Raw genomic sequence first — 25,136 nt, forward strand, 5'->3', positions numbered from 1 at the left:
ATAAGCAGTAATAGCTTGCTGATATGATTCTATTAGAAACGAACAGAGATATTTAGTTTTGTAAATTTTTAGTAACGATCGACTTATTCACTTCTTGCATAATCCTAAAAATTCATTAATAATCTTTTTTATAAAACTGAAACATTAAGTTATATTAAATAAATGAATTGTTGTCAAGAACTGAGTAATTTGCACGTATTCCCAATTTACTTTAACAAATTATACTAAGCTGTAACCCTGTTCACACTTCCAAGCTGCATCGTGGAAAAATTATCCCTGTCCGTGCAAAGGTTTGTAGTCTTGAAAGATCCTTTTACGATAATTTAAAGCTGTTGTATACAAGCTTGTAGCCAGAGTCATTGCATCGAAGTAAGATTAAGTTTTGTCCCTAATAACTATTAATATTCACCCGTTTGCATGTCCTGGCTACAAACATGACTACATCGTCAAATAAACAAAATATCATATTTATCAAATACTTCCTAGATCTCATTGCTCTTTTTTTTTATTTCCGTTAGATGCACATCCTCCAAAATATAGACAAGATGGTTTCAATAGTCCTGAAAAAAATGTGAGCAAAACAGGAACGATTCTGTCTGAAGATTATGCAGAAATCGTAGACGAGGAAGGAGACTATTCGACTCCAGCCAGTATGTAAAATTATATTTTCTTATTTTCACTTGATACAATTACATTATTAATTTATTAATTTTTCAAATAATTAAATGATATATTCTAATTTTTTAATAATTTTAGCACGCGATTATGAAATAGTCCGTAATCAAGTAGAACTGGGTGAAATTATTGGAGAAGGTCAATTTGGTAATGTTCACAAAGGATCATATAAAGGTAGAGATGGACAAACGCTAGCTGTTGCTGTTAAAACGTGTAAAGTTGATGCGGACCTTGCTACTGCTGAAAAATTCCTCGAAGAAGCATGTACGTGTATAATTCTTATATACTCTCATAAAACTAATTTAAATGTTTGGAATATTTTGTAATTTAAACGTATTTCAGACATCATGCAACAGTTTGAACACCCTCATATAATTAGACTCATTGGAGTATGTTCCGAAGCGCCAATCTGGTTGGTCATGGAATTGGCAAGACTTGGAGAAATGCGTGCATATCTTCAATCTAACAAACATCGATTAGATCTTGCGACTCTTTTACTCTATACATTCCAACTTAGTACCGCTTTATCGTACCTCGAGAGTAAAAAATTTGTACACAGGTATTTAAAAGAAAACATGTTTTCCTTCTTGGAATAATGCGATAAATTTTATCTCTATTTGTAAAATAGAATTTAATTGCGATTTCTTTAACAGAGATATCGCAGCTAGAAATGTATTAGTTTCTTCGCATAATTGCGTCAAGTTGGCAGACTTTGGATTGAGTCGATGGGTAGAGGATCAAAGTTATTACACTGCAAGCAAATGTAAATTACCGATCAAGTGGATGGCTCCGGAGAGTATAAACTTTCGGAGATTTACTACTTCGTCCGACGTTTGGATGTTCGGTTAGATATAAAACAAATTTTTTTTTCAAAAATTCTATATTTTCTACTTGCAGAAATAACGATATTTAATAATTTCAGGTGTTTGTATGTGGGAGATACTAATGTTAGGTGTGAAACCATTCCAAGGTGTAAAAAATAACGAAGTCATTCGTAAGTTAGAAAATGGTGAAAGACTAGCGCTTCCTAATCACTGCCCTCCACGTTTGTATTCCTTGATGTCTCAGTGTTGGAGTTACGAACCTAGTAAAAGACCAACTTTCAAAGAAATTAGAGAAACTTTACAGTAAGTTCTTAACTGTCAATTTAAGGGATAATTTAATAAAGTAACTCTAATTCCCAACGATTTATGTTACAGTGAAATTTTGTTAGAAGAGAAGCACCAACAACAGGAAACAATGAGACGAGAAAATAGAAGAGTTCAAGCCATGTCCTGGGGTAAGGGAAATATTACATTTTATATGAATTATTCATAATACTTAGCAATGGCAAAACATTTATTCAAGTTTGAAATAATATATTTTCCAGGTGCAGACGAAGTTCCACCGCCGAAACCTTCCAGACAGCCACAGAATACAGCAGCAGACCCAGCACAATTAACAGCAGCTGCGCCTGTCTCTACGTATATCGTAGCACAGAGTCCAGAAGTTCTTGCTCAACTTCTTAAGGATAATCAAACTAGGGGGGTATGTCCCTCTGTCTACACTACTCCTGCCTCTCCATTTAACACACTCGCTGTACAATTTCAAGATGAAGATCAAGTCTTGACTACTGCCGTTGTCTCAGATTTACCCTTTTTCGATCCAGCGATCTCCGAGCCTACTGCTTCTCACGACACACAATCAGGAGATTCAACTTTGTCCGACACTAATTTAGATTCTCTAGATTCCTCTGATACCGTCTCTCCTCTCATGTCGAGTCTCAATATCTCAGACACAACTCAGACACAATCGCCAGCTGCCGGTAGAAAACAACAAAAGGTTAAAGAGATGCAAAACTTATACGCAGTAAGCTCTAAAGTTGTCGGTAATATCACGGGAGATTTATATTCGCCCGTGCAAAAATTTTCAACATCCAATCCAATACCCATTACAACTACTGCTTGTGGTGAAATTTACGGTCCCGTTGCTAATTTTACACAAAGTTCGGCTATCGTAGGTAATCTCAGTCAAAGTCCTAGCGTAGGTGGTAACTTTGGTGAAAATCCAGGCAATTTTGGCTCTAGCAGCTTAAATAATCAAACTCAATTTGTGAGTGGCACGCATGTTCAATCATCTAATCTTGGTCAACACCCCACTAATATCACCAGCCAAGCATATGTTAGTGGTCAGCAACCTATAATTCCTAGTAGTTCGTCTACTTCAAATGCTATTACCGCTACAGGATCTCCTCGTATTAATACAGTTAACGTTCCAATATCTACTGGCAATGCGGAATGTTTGTATGGCCCTGTTTTAAAATTTCGAGCACAAAATGCTCAGAGTCAAAGTGGTGGGGACATGACATGCGTTAGTTCAGCTACATCATTTATTCCAAGTGGAAGAAGTCAATTGGTTTACAGTCCAACACCAATTCAAAACTTGCAATCTCAACCACTTTATCCTCAAAACTATCAACATCAACAAATATATTCTAACGTTAATCAAGTGGGACAACAACACATATACATTCCACGAACGCAACAAGCACAAAATATCCAACGACAAACTTCTTTGCAACCACAATCTCTTTCTTACACATCATCGCAACATACGATGCAACAAAATCAAGCAAGTAGTGCCAATCCAATATACACAGCCCATGCTGCATCTGTTACGGTTGTTCAAGCACAAAAAATGCAAATGCCAAATTATATACCGCAAGTGCAAAGTGGGATGGCAAACAACCAATCGCCTGCATCATTGAACGTTACCGGGAACCAACATCAATCATTTGGAGTAACACAAGCTCATGGCATTCAACCTCGCATTATTCCACCAGGTGTTATGATACAACAAAGCAGCCAACAGCACACTCAACCACATGTTCCTAATTTCATCTTAGGTCAACATTCTGGTTATATTGCTCCTACGGAACAAACGCAAGTTCAGTACAGTGCTACAGGTTTCCCGGCACAACAACAAGTGATAAACGCGGTTAGTGTTAAACAACAAGTAGCTCAAGTGGCACCAACGGTTGTTAAACCATGCGCACCTCAAGTAGCAACTGGCATAGCGAAAATTACTACATTTGTGACATCAAAACAAGATGAACCATTGACAAGTTCTACTGATGGTACTCTTTCTGGATCACTTATATCTTCCGCTGTCAGCGACAGCACCATGTCATCTAGCAGCTCGATGACAGAGGAGGCACAGCAAGATCAGGTTTGACTATGCCTCCTAGGAATGAAAAATTGCATCTTCTATCTGCAAGCATATCATTTGATATTACACAGTTCCGTGTATCTATAGCACCGTACATCTATTTTGAGGCAGATGTATATATGTGTATATAAGCTTTGCAGTATGCAAACGTGCACTTCCTTACACACGACTACAAACATCTACGCGTATCCGTAAACAACATAGATACATACTCTCTTAAAACATATACATTTTCTTCAGTTACACACACAACAAGAATTTTTACATCAACCAAATACTTTAATTTACTATATTTGATAGGCTTTCTTATATGCATGTCGAATTAATCCAACTCTGGACTCTTATATTTTATTATTGATTACTTATATTACGTTCTATTACGGTATATATATATACATGTGTGTATACGTATATATATATATATGCATGCAGCAAGTTTAACTGCATTATTTATATTTTAAAGTTCTGCACTTCGAAAATTATGCATCTCTTTAATTTTTACTGTGTACATATGAACGTTTCATTCAGGTATACATGCGCATTTAAATATTTTTTTTCTCCGCGTTAAGATACTAATATTTCTTGTAAATTGTTTGTTTATTGGAACGAATTTGTTACGAATGTTTACAAATGTTAATGGTGCTTTCATGAATATTTTAGAGAGGTGCACAGTCCCAGATATTTGACAGTGGTGCTGATAGTTTTACTGGTATAGATGACGAACAGAAGTTATTAGAACAGCGACTTTTGGAACAACAACGGCAATCAGAAGAAGATAGTCGTTGGCTTGCGAGAGAGGAGGTACTGAAGATTATTTCATAACTTAAAATAATGATTTATATTTAATTTATACAGATATATTTAATATTTTTCCTCATTTGTAGAAACGTTTGTCAATCGCAACAAGTGGAGATGAAAGTACTAGTCCGCCAATTCCTCGTTCAGCCACGCAATCACCAAATCATGAACCTCATACCATGAACACAGGTTCCCTTGGTTCAGATAAAGGACCTGAGAAAGAGAAAGAAAAAGTAATAGTAGTAAAGGTAATGTAAAATACAATAAAATATTTACTATAGATTAATTCTAATATACTATACTCAATCAAATTTAATTTTTAGAAAATGGAACCAACACCAACAGCAGATTTGGATAGAACTAATGATAAAGTATATGATTGTACTACCAGCGTAGTTCGGGCAGTTATGTCTCTATCACAAGGTAAGTTTCTTTAACTGCTATAAAAATTTATAATCATGAAATGTTTTGATATACTTATATGCAAAAAAATGATTATAAAAGTATGAATAAAATTTATTATAATTACAGGTGTTCAACAAAGTAAAGCCGATCAGTATTTAGAATTAGTAAGAAGAGTAGGCATTGAATTAAGAGCTTTACTGTCCTCTGTTGATGCTCTTGTAGAAATCTTACCTATATCCGCACACAGAGAAGTAGAAATGGCACATAAGGTTTTAAGTAAGGATATGGCTGAACTTGTAACGGCTATGAAATTGGCACAAAATTATAGTGCTACCACGTTAGATGCAGAATATCGGAAGTAAGTTTTTATATATCAATTCTTTTTAAGATAATAAAAGTATATACAATGTAAAAGTGATTTTGATTAATGACATTATTTTATTCGTCAGGGGAATGCTTTCTGCGGCTCATATTTTAGCAATGGATGCAAAGAACCTCTTAGATGTAATCGACTCTATTCGTATTCGATATCCATATGTCGATAATCAAATTTGTCAAAGACAAAATGATAAGAATACGTCGCGAGACTCAACACCAGAACATTGCATTCGATCGAGCCAATCTGGTGAACATTTTTTGAGAAGGAGCCAGTCGAGTGAAAGGCAAATAACAACATTCAGACAAAGCCAAAGTGGAGATCTTCTACATCGAATGGGTCAATCAGTTGATCGTTCTTTGCAGGTGATTTTAAGATATATTTATTTTTAATTCTGTAAATACATGTATTATTAATTATATGATTTTTTGCAATTAATAGGGAAGTCAAACTGATGTTAGCGGTGGAACTAGTTTAGAAAGGAGGCATCACATTGTAACGAATAGTCTTGAACGTAATTCAACAAGTAGAAGACAAATGGCAACCAATAGTTTAGAAAGAAAAAGGCCATCATTATCTTGTAATATGGGCCCTATGAATAATTCCGTTAATCTCCCACCGATTGTACCAGTAGCATGCAATTTGGTTCAGACAGTGGGACCTGTTATTCATCCGAGTCAGTCAGTCGCGATGAGCGTTAGTCAACAGTCAGTATTCACTGCTAATAAATCTTCGAATGAAACACCTACCAGTGACAGCTAACAAGATGCCTTTCATTGAGGTGATTATCTTAAAAGAATTATTAACATCGACATTCTATTAAAATTAGTGATACTCATGTAGACTGATTTCAGGGATACTTTGGAGTACTACTTAGATTGTATGTAAATAGACGATAATGTATGAGTTACCTGTGTATGTCCCATGAATATATCGACAACAGGACATCTAGTATTTGTGCTTTTTAGCTCTTTTTAATATTTATATATACAGACACTTTGTCTAGGCGTACTTATAGATAGGACAGTATTCACCAGATATAGAAGTAGTAAATTAGATAATTTAAGTCACAACTATAAAGAATCAACTCCAAAGTTTTAGAATTAAAATTACTATTTGTTATGGCAAATGCGTGTATGTATGGGGTGATGCAAAGGATGCGTGCGCTTAATTAAGACTGCGATTATGCGAGAAAACATAGAGATACACATGTAGCAAGTATATCTGACCTGCTTTTTACAGTTTATTCTAAAGCTTGACGAAAACCAAACATAAGTGTTCAAATAATGTTGCAATATTGTTATTTGCATGGCTCATAATTCAGGAAATTGTTTCTCTTATTGCATCACCTCATAAGTAGTTGAATATTGCATATATCGTGCAAAGGTTTGGTTTCTTATAAGACACAATGTTGCCGCGTTGTTTTTAATACAAGTTCATAATTTGATAGTCTATTTCCTACATATAGAAGTACTGGGGAATAATTATAATGTAAAAAATGGGACTGAACGTTATTTTTATTAGCAAATTATTTAACGATTCATACCAGTTTGCAACGTTTGTACAAGATGTTTTATAAAAAGCGAATCTCATTCTCCAACAGTAAGTCAGTTCCTACAAAATATTTTTAGGCAATTTCACAGAGATGCTGCTAATAGCTTTTTAGTACGGTTGGCAGTAACATTTACATTAGCGTGTTCGATGCTTTTTTTAAAGCGTCACCAAATATTCTACAAATAAATAGAACTTCTTTTCTACATATAACATATCCTTTGTTAAGTTCCTGGGAAATTTGAAATCTTATTTAGGCAACATTCTTAAATGAATGTATTAATAACATAAATATCACCATACATACTCATACATCATATCATATTCGCAAACGATAAAAAACTTTTAACTCTGTGCTACAATTTTTATTAATTCGAAAGATGGCTTTTAAGTCTTGATGTGCCAAGGTGTGCTTATGTACTCAAGACAGAATCTTCAATTTATAGTGGAAAGTTTTGCCATGACATATATCCCAGGAACCAGTAGTAATATAATGACTAATAGTATAATCATTGATACTGCTACTGTTTTGAGAGCATAAGACACTTTCTTAAATTATGTTAAATGTACATAAAATACTATACAAAATTTACTTCTTTTTATTCAGTAAATAATATTGGTAATATAACCAGTATAACTTCTTAAATACGCATGTTTTGTCTTGTAGCAATATATGTATATTTTTATCTTTATATATAAAAAATTTACTTTCGTTTATTAGAATTTTAACTTTAAATCATTAAATTTGAAAGTATATAGCTATCAAAATTTTATTCGGATATGAGACCAATTTCCACCTCACGATTCTGTATAAGATGCTTGTAAAATCATAACAGTTATGAGTGCCCATATTGTATAAAATAACTTCATTATTATATTATTATAGAAATATTAATAAATGCTGTTCTATGTATGAATTTCATTTTTTGACTTTCTTTTACATAGAGAAATAATTTAATTTTTAATATTTTCTTGATTTCTTGTGTTTATTTAAATATAAAAAAATCTTTTTAAACTTTTATCTGTACTTTGCACATTGACTTTACATATGAGCTATACACAAATTAGTTAATATGTGATCATCTCTCTACATATAAACAATATTTAAAAAGTATTATGATTATTAATATTATAAAAATTAAATGTCGTAAAATAAACAGAGGCATAACAATTATGCTTTTTTAATCGAGAAAACTTGCTAAATGCTTTATTCTTCTAAATATTTGTAACCACTATGCCATTCATATATTATAAGCAATATTTCTCATTTTAGAGAATGATTTTAGATGAATTCTTAATAGTATAATATATATTGTAGGTTTATTGTCTATTAAAAAGATGATGACATATAAGCTGATTTTGTGTTCATACCAATCTATTTCAAATCTTCTTGATAATAAAGATCTAGAAGAGAAACTAAAAATACCATTGAAATTGTTACTGTTATATCAGTTGGATAGGAGATAAAAATATACAATATATAATCTCATTTCAGAGATATTTATAAATTTGTGTAAATGTAACTATGTATCATGATTGCAAGAAAAATAAACTACGCATATGATTTCAGCATCATAAATGCATTATATAAATTAAAACTTAATATTTATTGTATTGACAAAATCTACATTGATATATACACATTTTATTTTTTATGATAATAGTTTTCTAATTCATTAATTTGATACAGATATACATAATAAACTTTAAAACTTATTACATCTACCCAATTTTCAGAAAGCTACATAATATTTATTTTCCATGCTTTGAGCTGTAATATTTAATACCAGTGTGTGTAGAACATCTTGCATATTTAGTTAATAAAGCATTCACATTCAATTTATTTGTTTCAAATTTCCTGGAATAATATTACTGTTAAATAACTGTTTAAAGGGGTAAAGTGGTATTAAAAGTAATGCTTTCAAAAATTGTTTTCATACTAACAATATGTATGGAGTTATTTCTTCAAGAGTCCATTTTTCTTTGACTTTAAATATTTCTTTAAGTCTATCATTGATATTTTTTGGTAAAGTTTCTTCTGGAAAAGATATCACTTCTTTTTGCATAATACTTTTATTATAAATAATAATTGCAATTCCCCTTAAGTATTCCTCTTTTGGCACTATTTCTAAAATTGTTTTTAATAAAAATCATAAATTATTCAAAAATTATGTTACTATTCACTTACTTTCTGGTGCACCCATTTTCCAGGATTCCATAAAATCATTATATTTATTAACAGGTAAAGCGGTTAGAAGAACTTTTGCTAAAATTTTACATACTTTTTCTTCATTGTATCTACAAAGGAATTTTACGTAAAAGAAATTATATTTACATAATTTTAAACATATAAAATTGTCACACGTATCTATAATTTGAAAATAGTACCTATATAAAGGAGTATTATCCTCTTTTAGTTTCTCACTTAAACTTGTATATTTCTCAAACAATGCTTTAAAAATAGGTTCAGCAATAAGTTCTTTTAAAGAATCATATGTAATTTCTTTATCAACTTCATCTACTTCCCATGAGTAATCATTAAACAAATCTAACATATATGTCACATTTCGTACTTCTGCTTCAAATGATATTAATCGAAGATAACCTTAATAATAAAACATAAAATAATATTTAGTAATTAACTTTATTAAAATAATTCTCTAATAAAGTTCACGGTTTAACATATAGTAATTTTATGAAAAATTACCATCTATTGTTACAACTAAGTGATCATTTAAAGCCTGTTTCAATTCATCCTCACTAGCCTGAATTTCATTTCTTAATTTATCCCAATCATAAAGTATTGTTGAATCTATGTCTGATTCATATTCTTTACCATTGTAACAAGAAGGTTCAAGTACAGTCAATATTTTATCAACACGAGGTTTACATTTATGTACCTATATAATTCTCATTAATATCTATTAAACATTTTAAAATTATTATAAAGATAATCTTAAATACCTCATAGTAATTATGAAAAATTCCTGTTACGCAACATCTTTTTATTACTCTACCATGTTCTTCTGGGGTCTTCGTATCATCCGCTAACATTAAATCAGGTACCAATAATAAAGAATTCGACGTTTCTGCTTCTTTTATCTCATAAGTCCGATTCTTTGTACAAAGTACTGCAGTTTCATTACTACTACCTTTAAACGATAAACTAAAATCCCATAAAATTATTTATCTTACCAAATGTTATTGTAAGCCATAAAATGATTCCAAAAATTTAATTATAAAAATATACAATCTTTATGTAATATTTTATGAAATTAATTTCGTACCTATCTCCTTTATTAATTATTTCTAACAGTTGTTCATCAAGCTCCACCAATTTGATACCATGGCCAGAAAATAGATCTTTTGCAGGATATAATATTTGTGTTGTTTCATTAAGATCAGATTCATTTATGTCAGCTGAACGCAAAGTCTCACACACGTGTTCTATGTTTCGTAAATAACTAAAAGATTTAATATTTATTTAAAATTATTTATATGTAATATAAAAGATAGTAATTTAACTTCATACAAACTTTGTATATCCAGATTCGTTCATAATTTAAGTTCACAGTACGAATAGTACTTCAGTACTATACAATAGAGTACTTTAATTTAAATTCAAAAATATGTATATTGATTTTTCTTTTGTTTCAATTTGACGTCACAAAATAAAATTCTCCGCGTCAATTCCTGCTAATACCAATTTGAATGTTTACAAGAAAAATCACTGCGGATTTCTCTATAAATAAATTGCTAATAAATTCCTTATATCTATATGCAAGTTAAGCTCTTCTACTTTCTTAATTTGATTATTTTAATACCGTTATTATTTATGTGACATTCAAACTAAATGTCTTAGATATTATTGTTTCAATATATTATGTTACTGATTATTATTATTAATTGTTATTGCTATTAATACGTTCTCTGACCACTAGATGGTGCAAAAATCACTTGGGAAATTATTTGCCTTATGGTAGTGTCTATTCTATATGATTCTTTTTGTTCGATTTATCGAAAAGATTCAGTAGCTGGTGGCCATATTATTGCCTTGCCGTTGCTCGTATCAACGAACTGTTCTGTGATCAAAAAGTCTGACTTTTATCAAATCGTGTTTTTATTACGGTGCGTATCCCTTTTATATTTATCCAAAAACAAAGTGTTTTAATCAACACTTTTATAGGATATCAACTAGTATATCGTATTTTAGAATGTGTTTTCTCAAGATAGTTCAGTTTCTAACAACAACGAGTATTTATTATTTCAATTATTTTATTATCGATTCTCATATAATTATTCGATAATGTATCGATTGACACAACAATGCCAATTATTAATATATGTCTATAGGAGTAATGTGTTTCGATAGAAGGACCATAACCTTTCTAATGAAAAATGATGAGTAATGAACATTTTTTATCTTATATATACATAAAATGTATATGATATAGTTATAGGTATAAATATTAATAAATTGTATTAAATGAGATACGAAAAGAAGCATAAATCATATTTTTTTCACAAATAAAACTTCTTTATACATTATATATGCAGTTGTTTTTCCTTGTAAATACGGTTTTGTTATTTTTAGGAAAATTATCTATCCAATAAGAAATAACAATGTCGAACGATGTAAATATGCAGTCTGATAAGGTATGTCATAGTTTAGGTATTTAGCATGTTTATGATCTTGCATGATAATAAAATTGTATAAAATACCTGAATATAAATTGTATACTTATATGTGCATAAATATATACACACATGTGTACATATATATATATATAATATGTATATCTACACATGCAAATATGTATCTTGGGCTGCTATTGGGAAGAGGTTGAGATATTAATTCGTCTATTTGGAACACTGGAAAATACTGGTAAATGAAAGCTCTTGATTAATACCACTTTTCCTTTGAATTAAGCCCGATGAGGAAGAAAGTCTCGATAAAGCTGAGGAAGAAGAGGGCAAATCATCTGTTGACCTGCATGCGGTACCTATCTCTGCAAATTAAACTTGCTGCTTAAAAGCCTATCTTTCATGACTTATCTTATGTTTGCCGCTGTATTAACTCCAGTTTGTATTGTACAGTAGTGCAATTGTAACTTGTAAAAATTTTATACAGATATAATTACAAAATTATATGAAATAAAAAATAAACTTTTAGCAAGAAACCGGCCCTGTTTATGGTGGTTGTGAAGGACCAAATGCAATGTATGTAAAGTTGGTTAGCAGTGATGGTCATGAGTTTATTGTAAAACGAGAACATGCATTAACAAGCGGAACAATCAAAGCTATGCTTAGTGGGCCTGGTCAATTTGCAGAAAATGAAGCTAATGAAGTTAATTTCCGTGAAATTCCGTAAGTTCAATAAGTATTTCTAAAAAAGTATATAATTATCTCTGACATAAAATTTTTAATTTCTTTGATGTTTTTCTTACAGTTCTCATGTACTTCAAAAAGTCTGCATGTATTTTACTTATAAAGTTCGTTACACGAATAGCAGCACAGAAATCCCAGAATTTCCGATTGCACCTGAAATTGCGTTAGAACTTTTAATGGCTGGTAATTTTTTAGATTGCTAAATGCAATATTAAATTTTGCAATACTTTATCTTCAAGTGACAAATTTGGTTTTTCATATTGTTATTATTTATCATTAAAGCAATTACACCTTTTTTGAGGAATATTTAACAACTAAATAATAACATTAATGATAAAGTCTAACACTCAGGAGCCATAAACATTTTTATGTAACGATATACATATGATGTTCCTCTATGAAGAAAACACAAGGTGCATCGAAAATTATGTATTCATGAGTCTGCAATGATTATATGTAATTTATTATCTAATTGTTTGTTAGAATTTTGTTAGAATTCAGCTATTGTGACAGAAACAAATACATTCGTTATTTTGCCTAGTAGACCGTTTGAAGACAACCACAAATATTTTAACATTCAGTGATATAAATATTTAAATATCAAGATATATAAACATACAATTGAATTTACAGACAAATATTGTCTGTAAATAATATGTCTCTAAAAAAAGGATGAATAAAACAATTTGTATTGTTTGTAATTTTCATGGGGTCAGAGAAAGATAATTAAGCAGGTTTTCTCATGACAAAGAATTTTGATCATTTATTACATTCTGTATAGTAACATGTTATACTTTTTATTAAATATAAGTACAATATTTATTCTTGGGTTAAATTTCTATTAGATAGTAATGAAAACATTCTATAATTTTTTCAGAAAGTCTATCTTCTTATTTTGTTTTTCAAATGCAGAGTCGAAATCATAGATGATTAAGTAGAAAAATGACCTCTATAGAAAATAACTTAGTTATTATATTAAAATGTGTTGAATGATCTTTTGTTAGATAAGAAATAAAATATTGTTTTCGACACCTATATACAAAGAATGTATGAAAATATAAGATAAAAGAAAAAGCTAAGTGCATTAAAATAGTTTGTTAACGTTGGTGCATAATTATTTATAAGTACCTTATAATAATTGTGTACAAATATGTGTTAAAACATACAACTGTAGAAATACTAAATTTCAATTTTCTGTGACATTTCAATATTTTTTATTTACATGGAAATGTGAACACCATTGATTATTCTAATACCATTAAACTATGTACTTTAATTTTATAAGTTATTTCTTTGTAATTACTCATTAACTTCATTTATTATTAATTTCTTGAAGTAAATTCAAGCACAAATATATTTCATCAATTTTAGTTAAAAATAAGAAATCTCAAAATTAACAATTACTATCCATCCACAATCAATGCTATATTAATGTTTTTAAATTAACAATGTTTTTTATTAATAAATTTTAAATATCTAATATACGATATAATAATATCAGAAAAAGATTTGATTATAAAGTAGGCTTGTTTCCAGTCATAACGTTACCTTTTGTCACATTGTCTATACATTGTTTAAGAACATGAAGATTTTCATTCTTTTTTAAATCCTTCTCAAGATCTTTAAACTTTGCCTCTAATCGCTTAGAATATGCTTCTAGTTTATAAGCTGCTTGCTCCAATTTATTGACACTATCATCAATTTGATCAATATTTTCCAATATGGGCCGCAAATTCTTATATTTTTCATTTAAAGAATCCAATGATATTGAAACATTCGACGATATTGTCTTCAATTCTGTATACTTTGCGATAGTCTCTTTATTTAACCGTTCCAGTAGTCGATAATCAGCGTGAGTAGCGGTGAGTTCTTCTTGCAAGTATTCGCCAGTTTTTTGAAACATCGTATTAGCTAAACGACTTAAATTTGGGTCATGAGGATCAAGAGCTTCGAAACTACTGGTACTAGTTGAAAGTGTTGTACCACGTTTCGGCGATTCGCATCTCGAATTTCCATCTGTCATCGAACTTTCCATCTGTGCACACACAGATTGTGTCGGTTCTTTTGATGGCTTATTTACGGTTGTCATTTTCTTTTTTATTTTTTTCTAATTCGTATCACTTCGAACGAAACTTGTTAAATTAATGGCCAACTATAATTTCGATGAACACTTTTTTCTAACAAAAGTGAAGAATATTTAACAATTTAAGAAGTAGATGCTTCAAAATAAATTCCTTTCTTAACCTTAATTGTGTTACATTTTCGACACATTCACTTGTACTTATATATTACAATGTGACGTAATTTCTATATCAAATTAGTTCTTTATAATTATTATTTATTGTGGCCAATTTGTATTTCGTATCATTCGTATCATATTTTTTTATTTATTATATATCGAGCCAATTACGTGTATATTTCCGAAAAAAGTTCGGTTTATAATTGACGACAAAGTCAGCTCCTTTTGACAAATTATTATACTTATTTAAAAATATTGGTAATATTATTTGATAAAAAGAATAACTAATTTAACTTCATTGAAAAAGGAAAATTCTCAAAATTAATTCCCATTTTTAAAGACTACAGGTTGTTTCATCCTGACTAATTCTATAAGTAATATATGTATCGCGTTTGTATCGTGCGAAAAATAAAATCAACGTATTGATTTCAAATATATATATCTCTTTGTTGTACTTTAAACAAATTTAATAAGAAATATGTCAAAAAAGGATTCTAAATATTTCGGATATATCTTAAAAATGAGAATGGTGTGTATAATGTTAAAAGAAAATTCTCGATTTTTTCGGAATAATTGCAAATCCGCTATATGTATTATATATCCAATAGCGGTGATCAGAACGATATCTTAAATGTTAACTATGATTCGTTAGTCTCCTTGGATATTCTATTTTGTTCTAATAACGAACGACCAATTGGATATGAACGAAAGTTATAAAGATATTTTATGTTGAAAATACTTTTGTGATTTTTGGAGAAAAGGCATGTAAAGGTTAAATCGCGCATTATATACAAGAAAACGCGACCAAAGGTCGGTTTCTTGAAGAAACAGTGGAAACACTCCTAGTGGCGGCGCGCCGCCAGAATATAGTGTTGCGGTTTTTCTCGTACGGAAATGTGAAAATTTTCGTACTACAACAAGAAAATCAAAGGCGATTAGCGTGTGCCGTTGGTCGATGGTAAAAGGGATCAGAAGGTAGGTCGAATTCAAGGATAGTTTCTGTCAAGAAACCTTTGAAAGCAAGATGACACTCGTGCTTTGAAGCGTTATACATCTACGATCCCGTGTCTCTACAGGCCTGCCAGTTACGACATGGCGGGTTTTCGAGAAGAGGATAAAGCACTCTTCCCGATCCAGAGCATCTCTTCGATCGTTCAGATCTTCCAAAATCAACTGGAAAATAACTCGGAGCCGGACCTCGCGCTACTTTCGATTCTCGTCGGAGCTGTTGAGAATTCCCTAACCTGTAACCGGACATTTACGTCGCAGGAAAGCACTGTTTACGACGAGCCTAAATTGCCGGCCGTCGAGTATCATATAGCCGAAGCATTATATACTAAATTCCACGCTGTTATTAAAGGAGCTGTCGATCTCACGGTTTACGACACTAAATACGCTACGCGTGAGCTTATCAAAAAAGTCTCCGATGTTATATGGAACTCACTAACGAGAAGCTATTACAAGGATCGAGCTCATCTACAGAGCCTCTACAGTTATCTTACCGCAAATAAATTGGATTGTTTTGGAGTTGCTTATGCAGTAGTCGCTGGTTGTCAAGTGTTAGGGTTTAAAGATGTGCATCTTGCTATGTCAGAGGACCACGCATGGGTCGTATACGGAGAGCATGGTTCTGAAACTGCAGAGGTTACATGGCACGGTATGCTTGTTATAATATATTTATGCTTTTTTGCAAGATTTCTTGTCTTATCATAATAGTATTTCACCCTAATAACCCTTGAGCTCAGTTCAAAGAACTGAATAAGAAATTGATACGTTGTTTTGGTGTGTGTGTGTGTGTGTGTTACAAGTTATTCAAAGAATGCCACATCAAATTATTCAAGCATGCTACTTTGAATATTAGGGAAGGGAAATGAGGATAAACGTGGGCAACCCGTTGAACCTGGTGTAGCTTCTCGATCGTGGTTGTATGTAAATGGTCAGGCAGTTGTATGTTCTCGTGCTATGGAAGTTGCCACAATAGTATCTGCTATAAATCCTAGTCTGAGCGCGACAGCAGATGCGGCCGAAGTAGCGTTACTTCAACAAGAATTACTATGGTTACTCTATGATTTGGGTCATCTTGCCAAATATCCTATGGCGCTTGGTAATTTGGGTGATTTAGAAGAAGCTGCGCCAACACCAGGAAGACCTCCTGCAATAGATTTGTTTCAGGTTAGTTTAAAATTTTGTAAAAGAATGTCTGAATAAAGCATGCAAGTATCATCGATTTCTATTATTTTAGGAAGCCGTAAGATGTGCAAGGAAGTATTATGGAAATGCGCACGTTTATCCATATACTTATCAAGGTGGATATCTTTATAGACATGGATTACATGCTAATGCTTTAGCGTCTTGGTCAGATGCTGCAGATGTATTGAGAAAGTAAGTTTTTATTATCTTGAGAGCTTTCTTCAGGTATATATATGTATATTTAAGATAGTTTTTTTTCCTTTGACACTTTGTTAATGTTAATTAATGTGCGACAGATACGATTATTCGCGGGATGATGGAGAAATATATAAGGAATTATTGGAAATTGCTAATGAATTAATACCGCACACGGTAAGGGCCGACGAACGACTGTTACGACAGCCACGGTGCTTCGTGTATCTTCTAAGATTTTACGACAGTATTTGTCAATGGGAAGAAGGGGCAAATACTCCTGTTCTGCACATAGGTTGGGCACGACCGTTAGTGAATACAATCTCTAAATTCGATGCTTCGATCCGTGCTCAGGTTGTCATCGAATGTTACGATATGGAGACGAAGCAAGAGGAAGAAAAGATGCAAAAGAGAGAAACGAGTCCCGAGGAGACTCTTAACAATAATAATAATAATTATTGTAAAACGAAGGAAAGAGGCAATGCCGCACGCGATTTAATCAAAAGTTTGGAGTCTAAAGTACCGGCTAATCCAGCACCGATGCATCCCAGTATTCAAGCGTTAACAGCTGCCTGCAGTGAAAAAATCCTCAACAGGGATTATTTGCTACAAGGTGGTGGTGAGCCATTTGTCGCTCCTCCTGAGGACACCTTACCTCCAGCACCATCAACTTCCCAGGAAAGTCTAGATCCCGAGGAGGAGGTCGATTCTGAAAATGAAAGGCCAAGAATAACTTTGTACAGTCAAAAAATGAAGGGTCTGAAGGATCTCCTCCTAGCTGAGAAATTAAACACGCATGCTATTTCGTTGCAATTAACCGCACAAAGTCAGGTACAAATAGGTAAGAAGTCACGCGGTAGCGACGAGGTAGGAGTCAATCAGCGTCCGAAGAGGACGCGACGCGAATAGTATAAAATCTTTGACCACCGTTTTGGTCTAGTTAAGTATTGAAACATGTTAACCCGTTCTATATCTCGTCTTTTACGAACGACGAGGAGTAACGGGAAACGTGATTAAAGATACACAACGGTGGTCTGTACTTGCCGTCGAAATGAAAGAAAAGAAAGAAAGATAGAAAGAAAGAAAAAAAAAAAAAGAAACACAAATCAGAAGGAAAAAAGGAAAAGTCTTCGCTCTTATAGTTTCCTTGTGTTTTTTCGAAGTGAATTCTCTGAGTTGATTATTTTTCGAAAGAGAAAAATCGTGATGAATTTCGTGCTGCTTGATTTTACATTCTCTCATTTAAAGCCGAGTTGATGAGAACTTTGTCGTTTTAGAGATAGGTATAGTAGATATGAACAAAATTTATAGAAAAGTACAAAAAAGTTCTCCCCCATCCCACCCTCTTATTTAAGTTAAATACCGATAATTGCGAGTACTTGAGTTTTCGTGTCTTCGTGAAAAGAAAAGAAAGAGATAAAAATGAAGGTATTTTACACGCCTTAGACGTGTGTATTCTTTCATTCTTCCACGGTGTTAAAAAAAAAAAAAAAAAGAAAAAAGAAAAAAAAACAAACAAACAACAAAAAGAAGAAAAAAGAAGATATCTTTCCTTATCGTACGTTGGAGAAAAAAAATGAATCGAATATCGTACCTAATTCTATTATTATAGGACACTCAGATTTTTTCCTTCAGTACGATTATTTATTCTATTAACGACATAATAACGATTTATCGAGGCGCGAATCGATCGATATTCGGTATTCGTCGTTTTTCACATGTCTAACTTTCTTGTTGCACTATTATTTATTGATTCACGTTTTTTCTATTGAAGCTATTGCACTATGAATGATTACAATTGACAAGTTGTCGTTAATGTTTTTTAAATAGTAGTTGAAACTTTTGTTAGAATTACGCTTCTATGGTCTAGTAAGAAAAACCACACATTCCACTCTGTACGTGGTGCAAACTAATTAAGTTTTACCTAAGGTATTTTAAGCATAAAATGTTCGCTTATTTTTATAACTATTTATTTTCAGAAGTAATTATAAGTACCTATTCGTAGTACTCTGTTTAGTTATTTCTCGGTAGGATAGGAAGAACATAGACACAGTGCGCTATTCTATGATTTGACGTTCGATTATTCGTCGTGTCATGTGATGAAATATCTTTTAATTACAGACGAACTTAAAGAAAACTTGCGACAGAATTTACAAACGATGATTGTTGAATGATATTTTTTCTTTTTAAAATCTTCATTCTTCGTTGCGTTCTACGAATGTCATGTATACATACACTCGTTGTCGCAAGTCAAATTATATTTTCCGGTAGCTTCTCGCAGCTGACAATTTTTATTATTTTAACATTTTATTTTTCATCTTTTTTATATTAACAATAATAATAATAATTATTATAATTATAATTATATATTATATAATAATAATTATTATTATTATAATTATTATTACTATTATTATTATTTTTTTTTTATATCTATTGACATTGATTTTTCCGTAATGCTAACGTTTCGCGTTTCTACGTTTCTTTTTTTTTTTAACGCGCAATACAATGGTCATAAAGGTATGACCTGAATCATTTTATCGAACACAGTACCTTCCTAACAGTACTATATTATTAGTTACTCCTATCCTAATTACCTCGAATCTTGATGGATATTGCGGATATCCAAGTACGTAAATCGCATCGACTTTGATGTTAAGAAAAAGAAAAGGAAGAAAGAAAGAAAAAAAAAGATGCAGAAATGAATAAGAATTATTCGACAATGTTTAGACGGGTTGTTGTAGAGTACGTTGTTGACAGGATGAATATAAATAGTCCGAGCAGATCGACGATCACTTAATAATGAAAGGCGCTATCTTACTGTGATGCTGAATATATACTATATATAAATATATATATAAATATAAATATATATATATATAATTATACAATTAATAATCATAATAACTAACAAGCAGCCTGACAATTGCAGAATTTGTTCTCCCTCGTCGAGAAAAAGAAATTCTCTTTGCGTCGCGCTGATCTATTAAAACGAGATAAGAAAAAAAAGCAACAAGCTAATAATTAATGAAATAATTAGAAACGATTACATAATGTAATTATTACGAAAATGATGAGATATCTATATTCGACGTGATATCAATTATATCGGCCGTCGATTATCTGCCGTGCTTGCTGCAGTTAAAATCGATTTTTTCGGAAACATATATATATATATAATATGTGCGTATTTTTTTATATATATCTCTCTTTTATTATTTTTTCTTTTCACAATGGAACGTATTACATATACGTATATATGTATATATTTATTATTCTCGCCGCATAATTCATGATCTTTTTTTAGCAGGCGAGGCACGTCAGAATCAGCGGCATGTTTTTCTCTGACATTGTATCGACGCATTTCTCTTAGCGTTTATCGAAAGTTAACGGAAATAAAACAGAATAAAAAAAATAATAAAAAAGAAAAAAAATAAGAAAAATCGCCATGGAGAGTAACGTGCGCGTTACGATTTAAAAAGAAAAAATTTATATGTTAGTTATCGCACGCTCGTATATGTATATGAATATGTTATGTATGTATATGCGTGTACGAGGGAGTGATCGCTTTTTCTTTCAATTTCTTTTTGTTGTGTGTGTGCGTGCGTGTGTGTGTATGTATGTATGTATGTATGTGTGTGTGTGCGTGCGTGCGCGCATGATGTGTGATCTATTTGGCCGATGCAAGTTTGAATTTTTCACTTTATTTGTCAGCAATTGAAGAAAAACGAAACAAAAAGAAAAGAAAAGGATATTGTTCGTTTTATCTCGAAACTATCGATGAATTGTATTTTTTATAAATCGCGTAAAATTCGTTTCATCGTAGAATCTCTTTCATCGAAAATAAAAAAATGAGGGAAAAGGAGAAGAAAAATGATGAAAAAAAACGAGATGAAAAAGAAGAAGAAGAGAGATATGATAAACGAATTGTAAATCTTCTCTGCGCCGTTTGCTAATAATGCGTATGCGTATCCAGTATTTTTTATTTTTATTTTTTTTTCTCTCGATGATATAAAAGGAGCGGTTTTAAAGACTACAGGGATTATTATGCATAATTATAGGAATAGTAAGAGAAGAATTATGGTGCAACAGAACAGTATTTTTATATTAGCGGGGGCGCGGAATTGTCCTCTTCTCATCTTATTATTGGTAATATTTGAACGTAGAGTCAGATGATCATTGCGCGACGTTTTTTTATTGATGTACGTAGGTATTGGAGTTGTGCGTTAAAAAAAAGAAAGAAAAATTTGAAAAAGAAAAGCAAAAATCGCACCCGAATATCTTTTCATTGCGATGCGCGAGTCAGCGCTAAATGATGATGATGATGATGATGATGATGATGATGATGATGATGTGATGATAATGATAATGATAATGATAATGATGATGATGATGGTGATGATGATGATAATGATGATTTATTGATAAATTATTGATAAATTATTGATAAATTAATTCTTAAGAAAAGTTCGTAACACAGTTCGTAAATCTTTCTAAAACTATTATATGTATATTATCGAGCATTTCGATTACAGATGAATTAATATTATTCGCTCAATTATAAATCTCGAGGAAAGGAAGGATAAGAAGGAGTGTCCTTGATAATACGCGCACGAAGGATGGATTATAAATGAAAAAGAAAAAATAGGGGGAAAAAAAAGAAGAAGAAAGAGATCTTCGATCATTATCTTCTCGCTCTCTCGAAAGAAAACAGAAATAAAGAATAGTCACGGACTAATTAATTTTCGCATAATGCTCTTAATTTTCGATTCTCGTTCGGAGAAAACAGTAACAAAGCCTTTCGAAAATGTGTTATTTGAAATTAAGGAAAACAAAATAATCACTAGCACATAAAAAAAGAACACACTATTTACATACACGACACTGTAAACACGTTAGAATTACTCTCTATTTCCCCCCCTCTCCCTCCCCTCTCCCTCCCCTTCTTTCTCCCTCCCCTCCTTTCCTCCATCTTTGTCTTTCTCTCTATATTTTTCAAGCAATGATGATTAACTATCTTATTCCATATGTATTACAATGTTATTGCAACAAGCACAAGGTAGACCATTTTTCATTGTCGATCTTCGTCTAATCTTTATGTATCTCGATCTTCTTTTTTTAAATGCACACACACACATATTCACGATGCTGTCTTGCCTTTAAGTTTTATCTTGACTTGGAATCATAGTTCGTAAGGTAGGTTTGCCATGTGCACTAAAAAAACAAAAAAAAAAGAAAAAAAAAAAGAAAAAAGAGAAAAAAGAGAAAAGGAAAAAAAAAGAATAATTAAATAATAAAAAAGAGAAAAGTACGAGAAGTGATCGTTCTCTTTCCATTGTCTGTATGAAAAAAAAAATAAAGTAGAGGAATAATAATTTAAAAAAAGAAGAATAAAAAAACGGAAAAGAAATAGTTATAACAGAACAATTCATATCGGACGATCGAGTATCCGTTATCATAGACAAAATTTTACTTACCATAGTAGTGCCATAACGAAACGATTATATACTTCGAACGCGTTTATAGTTGTTGGTTGTACATAGATACATATACGTATCGTACAAAATTTTCTCAGCGAAATAGTTTTTTGTTTTAACACTGTAGGTTATTTCAACACCGCCATTATTTTTTAGCGCACAAATATATCAAGATTTATTTAACCCTCTATAACGCACTGTGATCATGTGTCTGTATTGTATTCTTTTTTCTTTCTTCTCTTTCTTTTTTTGTATTCTCAGATCTTATTTTACAATTATTAAACTGTTTGTAAAACTAATTATTAAACTGTTGTAACAGACGAAAATGCAACGAAAGATTTCCTTACTAATGAAATATGCAATTATTAACATTGACATCGATCATTTATATGTATACAATATTAAACGTTTGCCAACGGTGCTCTTAAATAATTTACATTCTAATTAGTTATAGAGGGTTAAAGTAATATATTGAACTGATCCATCCATCGTTGTTGTGTTGTATCACCATGCTCGATCAATCGACAATGAATAATTTTTTATTATGCAATTGTGCGTGATCTCGAGGACTCGGATAGATTTATGCATATGATAAACAAAATGGAGAACAAAATAAGAAAAAGAGAAATAGTCGTCTCTAAGGCTTCCTGCATAAGAACTCTTATCTCATTATGTTTCTCAGCTATATTGTATTCTATTTTTTCTTATTTAATTATATAACCATCGGTCAGTCTTATCGATATGTAAATGAAAAAGAACGTTATGCAATTCCGATGTCGACAGAGCCTATGAATATTTTTGCTTCGAATATTATATATATATACATATATATACATATATATATATATATATATATATATATATATATATATATATATGTATATATATAAACGAAGAAATTTGAAAAGAAAAATGTATCCTAGTTCCAAGAGATATTTACTGTCGACGATTATTAACTCTCAATGTAGAAGTTTATTAACCGATGAAAGATTATCGTCCACTTCCACGGGAATCTATTAACAAGATATATATAAATATAAATATAAATATATATATATATATATATATATATATATATATATACATGTATGTATTAAAAAAAAATGCTATTGTAATATAATTAAGTCTAAAACACGATTATACGTATTATCTGACCATACTTGGCGAATGCATATAGATATGTAAAGAAAAAAAGAGAAAGAAATACACAGATACACGCGCATACATACACGTATACATATACTTTCGCATGTACTTAAAAACAAAAAAAAAGATTGTGAAAGATTTCGTTAATGCTTTCGAACGGATTTATTTGAAATGTATCAAATATATTGGCGATACTTAAACTATGAAAAACAAATGGGAAAGGGAGGTGTGCGAGATACTGATTCGAAGGAAAATACAAAAAATTTATAAATTTAAGGAAAAATGAAAGAAACAAAAAAATATATAAATAAACGAAAACGTTCAAAGCATACGAACGAAGCTCGAATTCGATATTAATATTGGAAACAGTATTTTGCGTGCTTACTAATCGCATTAGATATAAATAATTCGCGAAAGCATTTTTATGTTTGATTTATCAAAAATTACAACATATATCTTGTATATTCTTAAAACCAAGGGGAAGAGATAAGAAACAAAAAATTAAAATAAAAATAACAATAATAAAATAAAACGGGGGGACAAAGGAGATCGAAATAATTATTATATTCTCCATGTTTAAAGATTTAATATTTATCGTCATCGAATCGGAATATCGCACGAGAATGACTTTTCTGATTTTCTCTCTCTTTCTCTCTCCCTCTCTCGTCTCCTCTTTCTCTTTCTCTTTCGACAATCTTACGATTGTCGACAAAAATTAATAGATGTTATCTTTAAGAGTGTCATTTGAAAATGATAAGATCAAAAGAAAGAAATAAAAAAGAGAGAAGAGTACACATTATTAATATGATATTATATTACTCACCTCGATATTCCGTGTTGGTACATACATACAGGACGAATCAGAAAAATGTAAACGCAGCTATTGTTGACTGATAGAACAGTGAGTTTTAAAAGGCATCGTAGAAATGTCTTGTTTTTTTCTGTGGATTACAATAAACTATTTTATTCTAACTTTGCTGTGCCTATGGGTAATCTTTTTCCTTTTTCTCTTCTTTTATGTTTCTGTCGAAATAAACTCTCTTTCTTTTATATATATATATATATATATATATATATATATATATATATATATATATAAAATATATGTATATACACACATACTCACAAATTGTCTGTACTCATTGAATTACTTTTGCTATATTTTGTATTATTACTGTAATACAATGCTTCTATTTTAAAAATGACTAAGGTGATCTTACTTTTTTATGAAAAAAGGTGTTTGACAAATAATTATTGTTATAATTTATTGACGATTAAAAATTCTTAAATTTATGTTTATGATCTTTTTTTATCAGATTATCATAAGTGCTTAAGAAATCATGGTATCGTTACAAGAACCAAAATGTGTATATATGTATATATATACTATGTGCATGCTGTGAATTCGCGCATATGTATGATATATATATATATATATATATATATATATATATATATATATATATATCTTTCTTTATCTTGGAAAAACTAA

The 25,136-nt window shown here is 31.1% G+C and overlaps 5 protein-coding genes across 17 annotated transcripts in view; 3 read left to right on the forward strand and 2 right to left on the reverse strand.

Annotated features, from left to right (window-relative positions):
* The window catches only part of LOC124421748 (focal adhesion kinase 1), a 78,401-nt gene extending 70,467 nt beyond the window's left edge, over positions 1-7,934 (forward strand). For 4 of the 6 annotated variants that reach the window (XM_046957318.1, XM_046957319.1, XM_046957317.1 and 1 more), the window contains 15 exons: positions 255-290; positions 519-650; positions 757-939; positions 1,018-1,234; positions 1,329-1,519; positions 1,598-1,802; positions 1,875-1,954; positions 2,045-3,882; positions 4,543-4,683; positions 4,767-4,928; positions 5,004-5,103; positions 5,212-5,443; positions 5,535-5,826; positions 5,903-6,242; positions 6,316-7,934. In XM_046957318.1, the coding sequence (XP_046813274.1) occupies positions 255-290; positions 519-650; positions 757-939; positions 1,018-1,234; positions 1,329-1,519; positions 1,598-1,802; positions 1,875-1,954; positions 2,045-3,882; positions 4,543-4,683; positions 4,767-4,928; positions 5,004-5,103; positions 5,212-5,443; positions 5,535-5,826; positions 5,903-6,223 (4,130 nt within the window). In that variant the 3' untranslated portion in view covers positions 6,224-6,242; positions 6,316-7,934. Of the gene's footprint in view, positions 1-254; positions 291-518; positions 651-756; positions 940-1,017; positions 1,235-1,328; positions 1,520-1,597; positions 1,803-1,874; positions 1,955-2,044; positions 3,883-4,542; positions 4,684-4,766; positions 4,929-5,003; positions 5,104-5,211; positions 5,444-5,534; positions 5,827-5,902 lie in introns of all 6 variants that reach the window. The other 2 variants (XM_046957314.1, XM_046957316.1) reach the window with 2 other exon arrangements.
* A 666-nt stretch (positions 7,935-8,600) lies between these two features.
* LOC124421750 (sister chromatid cohesion protein DCC1) lies at positions 8,601-10,894 on the reverse strand. Its single transcript, XM_046957321.1, has 8 exons — positions 10,549-10,894; positions 10,300-10,476; positions 9,977-10,178; positions 9,720-9,912; positions 9,401-9,617; positions 9,201-9,310; positions 8,957-9,140; positions 8,601-8,870 (listed from the first exon to the last, which is right to left on the reverse strand). Exons 1-8 carry the CDS (start codon positions 10,569-10,571, stop codon positions 8,765-8,767), a joined length of 1,212 nt encoding a protein of 403 aa, XP_046813277.1. The 5' UTR covers positions 10,572-10,894; the 3' UTR covers positions 8,601-8,764.
* A 111-nt stretch (positions 10,895-11,005) lies between these two features.
* Positions 11,006-13,600, forward strand: LOC124421752 (elongin-C). Of its 8 annotated transcripts, none has more exons than XM_046957326.1 (6): positions 11,043-11,140; positions 11,366-11,472; positions 11,607-11,668; positions 11,943-12,011; positions 12,186-12,379; positions 12,462-13,600. In XM_046957326.1, exons 3-6 carry the CDS (start codon positions 11,636-11,638, stop codon positions 12,601-12,603), a joined length of 438 nt encoding a protein of 145 aa, XP_046813282.1. In that variant the 5' UTR covers positions 11,043-11,140; positions 11,366-11,472; positions 11,607-11,635; the 3' UTR covers positions 12,604-13,600. The 8 variants fall into 8 exon arrangements, with proteins under 8 accessions (XP_046813280.1, XP_046813285.1, XP_046813282.1 ...); XM_046957325.1 differs by having other exon boundaries at positions 11,366-11,417; XM_046957324.1 differs by lacking the exon at positions 11,366-11,472 and having other exon boundaries at positions 11,006-11,140.
* LOC124421751 (biogenesis of lysosome-related organelles complex 1 subunit 2) lies at positions 13,136-15,001 on the reverse strand. The gene has a single exon (XM_046957323.1). It carries the CDS (start codon positions 14,487-14,489, stop codon positions 13,914-13,916), a length of 576 nt encoding a protein of 191 aa, XP_046813279.1. The 5' UTR covers positions 14,490-15,001; the 3' UTR covers positions 13,136-13,913.
* Positions 15,002-15,454: 453 nt separating this feature from the next.
* On the forward strand, positions 15,455-24,616 carry LOC124421749 (menin). The gene is made up of 5 exons (XM_046957320.1): positions 15,455-15,614; positions 15,716-16,296; positions 16,501-16,811; positions 16,882-17,021; positions 17,126-24,616. Exons 1-5 carry the CDS (start codon positions 15,595-15,597, stop codon positions 17,928-17,930), a joined length of 1,857 nt encoding a protein of 618 aa, XP_046813276.1. The 5' UTR covers positions 15,455-15,594; the 3' UTR covers positions 17,931-24,616.
* The last annotated feature ends 520 nt before the right edge of the window (positions 24,617-25,136 follow it).

This window comes from Vespa crabro, chromosome 2 (genome assembly GCF_910589235.1).
Source record: "Vespa crabro chromosome 2, iyVesCrab1.2, whole genome shotgun sequence".
Lineage (NCBI taxonomy): Eukaryota > Metazoa > Arthropoda > Insecta > Hymenoptera > Vespidae > Vespa > Vespa crabro.